Source organism: Salvelinus alpinus, chromosome 1 (assembly GCF_045679555.1).
Source record: "Salvelinus alpinus chromosome 1, SLU_Salpinus.1, whole genome shotgun sequence".
Classification (NCBI taxonomy): Eukaryota; Metazoa; Chordata; class Actinopteri; order Salmoniformes; family Salmonidae; genus Salvelinus; species Salvelinus alpinus.
Genome location: NC_092086.1, coordinates 107,331,470 through 107,342,458, shown reverse-complemented (window position 1 = coordinate 107,342,458; position 10,989 = coordinate 107,331,470). Strand labels below are relative to the sequence as shown.

The following is a 10,989-nucleotide window of genomic DNA, read 5'->3' as shown; positions in this document are numbered from 1 at the left end:
CTACCTGTCCAGTTAGACCACAGAGAGAGAAACCCCATTACATCTGTCCAGTCAGACCACAGAGAGAGAAACCCCATCTACCTGTCCAGTTAGACCTCAGAGAGAGAAACCCCATCTACCTGTCCAGTCAGACCACAGAGAGAGAAACCCCATCTACCTGTCCAGTTAGACCACAGAGAAACCCCATCTACCTGTCCAGTTAGACCTCAGAGAGAGAAACCCCATCTACCTGTCCAGTTAGACCTCAGAGAAACCCCATCTACCTGTCCAGTTAGACCACAGAGAAACCCCATCTACCTGTCCAGTTAGACCACAGAGAGAGACCCCATCTACCTGTCCAGTCAGACCACAGAGAGAGAAACCCCATCTACCTGTCCAGTTAGACCTCAGAGAGAGAAACCCCATCTACCTGTCCAGTTAGACCACAGAGAGAAACCCCATCTACCTGTCCAGTTAGACCACAGAGAGAGAAACCCCATCTACCTGTCCAGTTAGACCTCAGAGAGAGAAACCCCATCTACCTGTCCAGTCAGACCTCAGAGAGAGAAACCCCATCTACCTATCCAGTTAGACCACAGAGAAACCCCATCTACCTGTCCAGTTAGACCACAGAGAGAGAAACCCCATCTACCTGTCCAGTTAGACCACAGAGAGAGAAACCCCATCTACCTATCCAGTTAGACCAGAGAGAAACCCCATCTACCTGTCCAGTTAGACCACAGAGAGAGAAACCCCATGTACCTGTCCAGTTAGACCACAGAGAGAGAAACCCCATCTACCTGTCCAGTTAGACCACAGAGAGAGAAACCCCATCTACCTGTCCAGTTAGACCACAGAGAGAGAAACCCCATCTACCTGTCCAGTTAGACCTCAGAGAGAGAAACCCCATGTACCTGTCCAGTTAGACCACAGAGAGAGAAACCCCATCTACCTGTCCAGTTAGACCACAGAGAGAAACACCATCTACCTGTCCAGTTAGACCACAGAGAGAGAAACCCCATCTACCTGTCCAGTTAGACCAGAGAGAGAAACCCCATCTACCTGTCCAGTTAGACCAGAGAGAGAGAAACCCCATCTACCTGTCCAGTTAGACCAGAGAGAGAAACCCCATCTACCTGTCCAGTTAGACCTCAGAGAGAGAAACCCCATCTACCTGTCCAGTTAGACCAGAGAGAGAAACCCCATCTACCTGTCCAATTAGACCAGAGAGAAACCCCATCTACCTGTCCAGTTAGACCACAGAGAGAGAAACCCCATCTACCTGTCCAGTTAGACCACAGAGAGAGAAACCCCATCTACCTGTCCAGTTAGACCAGAGAGAAACCCCATCTACCTGTCCAGTTAGACCACAGAGAAACCCCATCTACCTGTCCAGTTAGACCTCAGAGAAACCCCATCTACCTGTCCAGTTAGACCTCAGAGAGAGAAACCCCATGTACCTGTCCAGTTAGACCTCAGAGAAACCCCATCTACCTGTCCAGTTAGACCTCAGAGAAACCCCATCTACCTGTCCAGTTAGACCTCAGAGAAACCCCATCTACCTGTCCAGTCAGACCACAGAGAGAAACCCCATCTACCTGTCCAGTTAGACCTCAGAGAGAGAAACCCCATCTACCTGTCCAGTTAAACCACAGAGAGAGAAACGCCAGCTACCTGTCCAGTTAGACCAGAGAGAGAAACCCCATCACTGCACAATGTCTTTACAGCAGGGTTACAACTACCTGGTTACCATGACACCCACCTGTCTGTCGGTGTCTGTAGTCCCCTTCACAGGCTTTTCTCTGTAACAAATTAGAAAGGGGTGGGAGGGAAGTAAGGATAAAAAGAGGTAGGGAGGGTGTCACTGGGCCCCTGAGTTATGACCGCTATTCATCAACAGACAGAGGGAGAGAGGGAGGGAAGGTGTCACTGGGCCCCTGAGTTATGACCGCTATTCATCAACAGACAGAGGGAGAGAGGGAGGGAAGGTGTCACTGGGCCCCTGAGTTATGACCGCTATTCATCAACAGACAGAGAGAGAGAAGGGAGAGAGGGAGGGAAGGTGTCACTGGGCCCCTGAGTTATGACCGCTATTCATCAACAGAGAGAGAAGGGAAAGAGGGAGGGAAGGTGCCACTGGGCCCCTGAGTTATGACCGCTATTCATCAACAGAGAGAGAAGGGAAAGAGGGAGGGTAGGTGCCACTGGGCCCCTGAGTTATGACCGCTATTCATCTACAGAGAGAGAAGGGAAAGAGGGAGGGAAGGTGCCACTGGGCCCCTGAGTTATGACCGCTATTCATCAACAGAGAGAGAGAAGGGAAAGAGGGAGGGAAGGTGCCACTGGGCCCCTGAGTTATGACCGCTATTCATCAACAGAGAGAGAGAAGGGAAAGAGGGAGGGAAGGTGCCACTGGGCCCCTGAGTTATGACCGCTATTCATCAACAGAGAGAGAGAAGGGAAAGAGGGAGGGAAGGTGCCACTGGGCCCCTGAGTTATGACCGCTATTCATCAACAGAGAGAGAGAAGGGAAAGAGGGAGGGAAGGTGCCACTGGGCCCCTGAGTTATGACCGCTATTCATCAACAGAGAGAGAGAAGGGAAAGAGGGAGGGAAGGTGCCACTGGGCCCCTGAGTTATGACCGCTATTCATCAACAGAGAGAGAGAAGGGAAAGAGGGAGGGAAGGTGCCACTGGGCCCCTGAGTTATGACCGCTATTCATCAACAGAGAGAGAGAAGGGAAAGAGGGAGGGAAGGTGCCACTGGGCCCCTGAGTTATGACCGCTATTCATCAACAGAGAGAGAGAAGGGAAAGAGGGAGGGAAGGTGCCACTGGGCCCCTGAGTTATGACCGCTATTCATCAACAGAGAGAGAGAAGGGAAAGAGGGAGGGAAGGTGCCACTGGGCCCCTGAGTTATGACCGCTATTCATCAACAGAGAGAGAGAAGGGAAAGAGGGAGGGAAGGTGCCACTGGGCCCCTGAGTTATGACCGCTATTCATCAACAGAGAGAGAGAAGGGAAAGAGGGAGGGAAGGTGCCACTGGGCCCCTGAGTTATGACCGCTATTCATCAACAGAGAGAGAGAAGGGAAAGAGGGAGGGAAGGTGCCACTGGGCCCCTGAGTTATGACCGCTATTCATCAACAGAGAGAGAGAAGGGAAAGAGGGAGGGAAGGTGCCACTGGGCCCCTGAGTTATGACCGCTATTCATCAACAGAGAGAGAGAAGGGAAAGAGGGAGGGAAGGTGCCACTGGGCCCCTGAGTTATGACCGCTATTCATCAACAGAGAGAGAGAAGGGAAAGAGGGAGGGAAGGTGCCACTGGGCCCCTGAGTTATGACCGCTATTCATCAACAGAGAGACAGAAGGGAAAGAGGGAGGGAAGGTGCCACTGGGCCCCTGAGTTATGACCGCTATTCATCAACAGAGAGAGAGAAGGGAAAGAGGGAGGGAAGGTGCCACTGGGCCCCTGAGTTATGACCGCTATTCATCAACAGAGAGAGAGAAGGGAGAGAGGGAGGGAAGGTGCCACTGGGCCCCTGAGTTATGACCGCTATTCATCAACAGAGAGAGAGAAGGGAAAGAGGGAGGGAAGGTGCCACTGGGCCCCTGAGTTATGACCGCTATTCATCAACAGAGAGAGAGAAGGGAAAGAGGGAGGGAAGGTGCCACTGGGCCCCTGAGTTATGACCGCTATTCATCAACAGAGAGAGAGAAGGGAAAGAGGGAGGGAAGGTGCCACTGGGCCCCTGAGTTATGACCGCTATTCATCAACAGAGAGAGAGAAGGGAGAGAGGGAGGGATATAAAAAGAGTCTGAAAAGAGGACAAAAGGGAGACCTAGATGTATTAAAGGTGTTTCAAGGTCTTTTCAGTGGAGCAGGATAGGAGGTTTCTATCCCAAATGGCACCCTCGTCCCTATATAGTGCACTACTTTTCACCAGAGTGGTCCCTGGTTAAAGTATTTTTTGGGATACATCCCAGGATTTGTCCCAGGCAGACAGAGACAGAGAGACATCAAAATATCTGCTTCACTATGACCAGAGGCAGCATTTAAGCAACTTTTGGTAATTGAAAAGCGCTATATACACTTTAAAAAAATAACCGCAACATGTAAAGTGTTGGTCCCATGTTAAATGAGCTGAAGAAAAAAAAATCTGACATTTTCCATACACACAAAAAGCTTGTTTCTCTCAATTTTTGTACACAAATTTGTGTACATCCCTGTTAGTGAGAATTTCTCCTTTGCCAAGATAATCCATCCACCTGACAGGTGTGGCATATCAAGAAGCGGATTAAACAGAATAATCATTACACAGGTGCACCTTGTGCTGGGGACAATAAAAGGCCACTCTAAAATGTGCAGTTTTGTCACACAACAAACACAATGCCACAAATGTCTCAAGTTTTTAGGGAGCGTGCATTTGGAATGCTGACTGCAGGAATGTTCACCAGAGCTGTTGCCAGAGCATTTAATGTTAATTTCTCTACCATAAACTGCCTCCGTCGTTTAAGAGAATTTGGCAGAACGTCCAACCGGCTTCACAATCGCAGACCACGTGTAACCACGCCAACCCAGGACCTCCACATCTGGCTTCTTCACCTACGGGATCATCTGAGGGGGGTGTGGGGGTGCTGAGGAGTATTTCTGGCTGTAATAAAGCCCTTTTGTGGAGAAAAACACATTCTGATTGGCTGGGCCAGGCTCCATAGTGGGTGGTTCTGGCTGCCAAGTGGGTGGGCCAATGCCCTCCACGGCTCACCCATGGCTGCACCCCTGTCCAGTCATGCGAAATCCATAGATTGGGGCCTAATGAATTTATTTAAATTAACTGATTTCCTTATATGAACAGTAACTCAGTAAAATCTTTGAAATTGTTGCATGTTGCATTTATATTTTTGTTCAGTATAAGTCCCATGTATTATTACTATTATTATTATTAATACTATTATTACTACTATTATTATGACTAATATTATTATTACTACTAATATTATTATTATTACTATTAATACTATTATTATAGCAACAGGAATCTGATATTCCTTCTATTGATAATGGAGCAGGTCATAAGAGATGCTATAATTGCTATAAGATGCTATAAGAACTCTATGGAACAGGCAACACGCAGGGACGCGAGGAAATATAGACTGACCTCTAAAGTGTACGATCCACGCATACATTAGGATGAGAATAGGAATGAAACAAACAACAAAGTGGTCTGAGTTCACAGGTTTATATTAAAATGCATTAAGTATAGACAATAATGTAACACACTCTACAATGTTCCTCACGTTCAGAAATGTTGGATGAATGAAGGTACATTTTGTCACGTAATGGATGAGACAGCAGTTTGTCTGACGTTTAAGACGGAAAGCTTTTGAGCAAAAGAACATACAGTACCAGTCAAAGGTTTGGACACACCTACTCATTCCAGGGTTTTTCTTTATTTTGACTATTTTCTAGAAATATGTGGGAACTCCTTTAAGACTGTTGTAAAAGCTTTCCAGGTGAAGCTGGTTGAGAGAATGCCAAGAGTGTGCAAAGCTGTCATCAAGGTAAAGGGTGGCTACTTTGAAGAATCTCAAATATAAAATACATTTTGACTTGTTTAACACTTTTTTGGTTACTACATGATTCCATATGTGTTATTTCATAGTGTTGATGTCTTCACTATTATTCTACAATGTAGAAAATAATAAAAACAAAGAAAAACCCTGGAATAAGTAGGTGTCCAAATTGTTGACTGGTACTGTATGTAGGTCATGATCATCATTAATCTGTAACACAGTACAATAATACATTGTTATTATAGGCAACATTATTATTTAGTTCAGTTACAGCAGTAGAAATACAAAATTAAAAACGTAATCATTATCATCATTCTAATGCTTCTTATATACAACCCAGTGCCTTACAGAAGGACCTCTTTGTTCTCAGTACATTACACAGGCCTTCCTTCCACTGGCATCAACACAGACTTAAAGGAAAAATACACTGCAAAACGCATTGATGATGTGGCAAGTGACTCTTGAATGCTGACATGCAAAACATTTTGAGACTGTATCAAGAGTGGACTAGTGAAAAAAAAAAAAAAAATGGTTTTGAGTGAATTTTTCCCTTTAAGCAAGATTAGAAAGATACCATACATTATAAATATGAATGTTAAGGTGCAAAGTCCCCACCCCGACCACACACACACACACACTGTCAGTAGAGAGTAGGGCCTTCCCCAATATGGACAGAGACCTCTAACGGAGATTCAGACAGAAATATATTATATAGAACAACAAACATCTCTCTTACATGTAGAATGAGGAATCATGACTGCTCTATTCATAACATTCAACAATGTGCACCTGACTCTTTCAGAGAGAATGCCAGCTTGACCTCTGACAAACCCTGACCCCTGACTCATTCTGCCACATAAGAGTGTACACATAAGCACACAGCCTGTGATTGACGACCAGACAATACCTGTGTGCCATTTCTCTCCCTGTCAGTAGTGTAGGTCGGTAGGTGGCTGGCTGTGACGCGTATCTGTCTATGTCTATGTTGGGAGAGTGGTGTCCGTGACTAGGATAACATGGCATAAACTTGACTGATGAGGTCAGAGGTCATGAAGGGTCTTCTAGTACAGAAGCCAGAGGAACAGCTGGTCTTAGAGAGGAGGACGGAACCCTAGTCCCTATATAGTAGGATACTTTTGATAGGAGACCAGTAGGATGCCATTTTGGACGCAGCCATGGGGGGAGGAGTCCCAAAGGGGGAGGTTCTGTTCTACGTCTGTGGGTGGAGTCTGAGGCAAGGGAGGGCCACACCCATATCTGTCTCTGCAATTCCAGCCACTGAGCTCCCATGCTTTGAGCCCAGCCACGCTCGGACAGCCCAGAAAGCGCACTGTGAGAACAGCGCCAGGACCAACCACTAGTGGCCCCTGTCTACTACTACACCAAGCAACCGGACAGACCCCAGGCTGCTGCTTATATATCTACTGTTACCCTGTACATAATGTTTACCATGTTCCCCTCAACCTGAAAATCAAGGCTTCATCGGTAAGATACTCTTCCTCATATAACTCCCCCCTCAGCCCACTATATAGCACCTAGCTCCTATCCTGCTAAACTTCACAGGAAGACCACACCCAGAAACATCATCAGTCATACAGGTAACTGCCAAAATAAAGGAAATGGCAACATAAAGTGTCTTCATAGAGCGCTGGGACGAGCCAGAACGACTTCAACGTACCCAGGGCATAGATTCTACAAGTGAAATTCCATCATTTGGTGTTTTGTTGATGGAAAACACCATCTCTGGCTCCGCTCCAGAATCTCCCATAAGTGTTCAATTGGGTTGAGATCTGGTGACTGAGACGGTCATTGAATATGGTTTACATCATTTTCATGCTCATCAAACCATTCAGTGGCCACTCGTGTCCTGTGGATGGGGGTCTTGTCATCCTATAGGGGGTATAGCCATGGAAGCCAAAATAATGGTCTGTCCAGCATTTTAATACATGGCCCTAAGCATGATGGGATGTTAATTACTTAATTAACTCAGGAACCACACCTGTGTGGAGGCACCTGCTTTCTAAATACTTTCTATCCCTCATTTAATCGCTTCCATTATTTTGGCAGTTACCTGTACATGCACACAAACATACGTACTCATGCACACGTACACACACATTAACACTCACACACACATTAACACTCACACACACATTAACACTCACATTAACACTCACACACACATTAACACTCACACACACATTAACACTCACATTAACACTCACACACACATTAACACTCACACACACATTAACACTCACACTCACACACACATTAACACTCCCCTTAACACTCACACACACATTAACACACACACTCACACACACACACACATTAACACTCACACACACATTAACACACACACTCACACACACATACACATTAACACTCACACACACATTAATAAACACACCCATACATACACTCTGGTGTGCTCAGTTTTCACTCATCATGTTTATTCATAAGCATGTTCAGAATCACGCATATATAGAAAAAGAAAGGTATCATAGAACAGAAATGAGAAAAGCTCAGTTTGAAAAGGAGGAGGCTGTTAGTTAGCTCTGGTAGTACCTAGATTACAGTTGGAGTTGTTGTTGGTGCAAGTAGTCTGGAGAGAGGACAGTAAAATGGAGTGTTGTATTTCCCATGTCTGGAGAGAGGACAGTAAAATGGAGAGCTGTATTTCCCATGTCTGGAGAGAGGACAGTAAAATGGAGCGCTGGATTTCCCATGTCTGGAGAGAGGACAGTAAAATGGAGTGTTGTATTTCCCATGTCCGGAGAGAGGACAGTAAAATGGAGCGCTGGATTTCCCATGTCTGGAGAGAGGACAGTAAAATGGAGTGTTGTATTTCCCATGCCTGGAGAGAGGACAGTAAAATGGAGAGCTGTATTTCCCATGTCTGGAGAGAGGACAGTAAAATGGAGTGTTGTATTTCCCATGCCTGGAGAGAGGACAGTAAAATGGAGTGTTGTATTTCCCATGTCTGGAGAGAGGACAGTAAAATGGAGAGCTGTATTTCCCATGTCTGGAGAGAGGACAGTAAAATGGAGTGTTGTATTTCCCATGTCTGGAGAGAGGACAGTAAAATGAAGTGTTGTATTTCCCATGTCTGGAGAGAGGATAGTAAAATGGAGCGCTGGATTTCCCATGTCTGGAGAGAGGACAGTAAAATGGAGTGTTGTATTTCCCATGTCTGGAGAGAGGACAGTAAAATGAAGTGTTGTATTTCCCATGTCCGGAGAGAGGACAGTAAAATGGAGCGCTGGATTTCCCATGTCTGGAGAGAGGACAGTAAAATGGAGTGTTGTATTTCCCATGTCTGGAGAGAGGACAGTAAAATGGAGTGTTGTATTTCCCATGTCCGGAGAGAGGACAGTAAAATGGAGTGTTGTATTTCCCATGTCTGGAGAGACGACAGTAAAATGGAGTGTTGTATTTCCCATGTCTGGAGAGAGGACATTAAAATGGAGTGTTGTATTTCCCATGTCTGGAGAGAGGACAGTAAAATGGAGTGTTGTATTTCCCATGTCTGGAGAGAGGACAGTAAAATGGAGTGTTGTATTTCCCATGTCTGGAGAGAGGACAGTAAAATGGAGTGTTGTATTTCCCATGTCTGGAGAGAGGACAGTAAAATGGAGTGTTGTATTTCCCATGTCTGGAGAGAGGACAGTAAAATGGAGTGTTGTATTTCCCATGTCTGGAGAGAGGACAGTAAAATGGAGTGTTGTATTTCCCATGTCTGGAGAGAGGACAGTAAAATGGAGTGTTGTATTTCCCATGTCTGGAGAGAGGACAGTAAAATGGAGTGTTGTATTTCCCATGTCTGGAGAGAGGACAGTAAAATGGAGTGTTGTATTTCCCATGTCTGGAGAGAGGACAGTAAAATGGAGTGTTGTATTTCCCATGTCTGGAGAGAGGACAGTAAAATGGAGTGTTGTATTTCCCATGTCTGGAGAGAGGACAGTAAAATGGAGTGTTGTATTTCCCATGTCTGGAGAGAGGACAGTAAAATGGAGTGTTGTATTTCCCATGTCTGGAGAGAGGACAGTAAAATGGAGTGTTGTATTTCCCATGTCTGGAGAGAGGACAGTAAAATGGAGTGTTGTATTTCCCATGTCTGGAGAGAGGACAGTAAAATGGAGTGTTGTATTTCCCATGTCTGGAGAGAGGACAGTAAAATGGAGTGTTGTATTTCCCATGTCTGGAGAGAGGACAGTTCAGGTAACTCTCTACAACTCCTTCCTGACCTGTTAAATATCAGTAGTATAAAGACTAATGTTGAAGACTCTTTTCTTTTCTGTTTCTGTTTTAATTAAGTATATCATTTAGTTTGGGGCAGTGAGCTCAGTCCTTATTTAAAACTCCTGTTGTGGTTTGGTTCGCTCCGGTCAAGTTAGTGGCTGGTACCCCTGACCAGGGGGAGGAGGGGGGGAGGCTGGGAGAGGAACGGGTCGAGGTTTGGGAGCAGCAGGGAACGGTCTGTGGTCGAGGAGGAGAGGAGGGGGGTCTCAGGTTAGGTAGTCTCCTTCCCCTGTGCTCCCGTCACGGTCTTGATGGAGGTTAAGGTTCTGTTGAACCAGGTCTTCTTGGCTGCCTGGACCTCGTTCAGGGCCAGACCCAGGGTGTGCTCCAAGTCCTGCAGGGAAGAAAACATACAGGAAGGAGGTTCGGCAAGGGGCAGCATAGCTAGCCTGGGGTAATGGGACAGGAGACAGACTAGAAATCATTCAAACTTGTAGTGCCTCAAATTCCCTTCAGGAATTAATTCATGAATTGTTAGAATATAGTAGCTGAATTTAAATTAAGTGATATCAGTAGACATCAGTTGCTATAGCCAGGTGAGTTCTGGGGTAGGGTCAGAGGTCAGTACCTGTATCATTGGTCTGGGTCAGGGTTAGAGATCAGTACATGTATCATTGGTCAGAGTCAGTACCTGTATCATTGGTCAGGGGTCAGTACCTGTATCATTGGTCTGGGTTAGGGTTAGGGTCAGTACCTGTATCATTGGTCTGGGTTAGGGTCAGTACCTGTATCATTGGTCTGGGTTAGGATTTGTACCTGTATCATTGGTCTGGGTCAGGGTCAGTACCTGTATCATTGGTCTGGGTTAGGGTGAGTACCTGTATCATTGGTCTGGGTTAGGGTCAGTACCTGTATCATTGGTCTGGGTTAGGATCAGTACCTGTATCATTGGTCTGGGTTAGGATCAGTACCTGTATCATTGGTCTGGGTCAGAGTCAGTACCGGTATTATTGGTCTGGGTTAGGACCAGTACCTGTATCATTGGTCTGGGTCAGAGTCAGTACCTGTATCCTTGGTCTGGGTTAGGATCAGTACCTGTATCATTGCTCTGGGTTAGGATCAGTACCTGTATCATTGGTCTGGGTCAGAGTCAGTACCTGTATCATTGGTCTGGGTCAGAGTCAGTACCTGTA

At 46.0% G+C, this 10,989-nt stretch overlaps 1 protein-coding gene across 3 annotated transcripts in view; it reads right to left on the bottom strand.

The window, feature by feature from the left end:
• Positions 1-5,201: 5,201 nt before the first annotated feature.
• Positions 5,202-10,989, bottom strand: part of LOC139538258 (rab GTPase-activating protein 1-like) — a 175,538-nt gene continuing 169,750 nt past the window's right edge. For all 3 annotated transcript variants that reach the window (XM_071340109.1, XM_071340116.1, XM_071340129.1), the window contains one exon: positions 5,202-10,190. In XM_071340109.1, the coding sequence (XP_071196210.1) occupies positions 10,068-10,190 (123 nt within the window). In that variant the 3' untranslated portion in view covers positions 5,202-10,067. The remainder of the gene's footprint in view (positions 10,191-10,989) is intronic.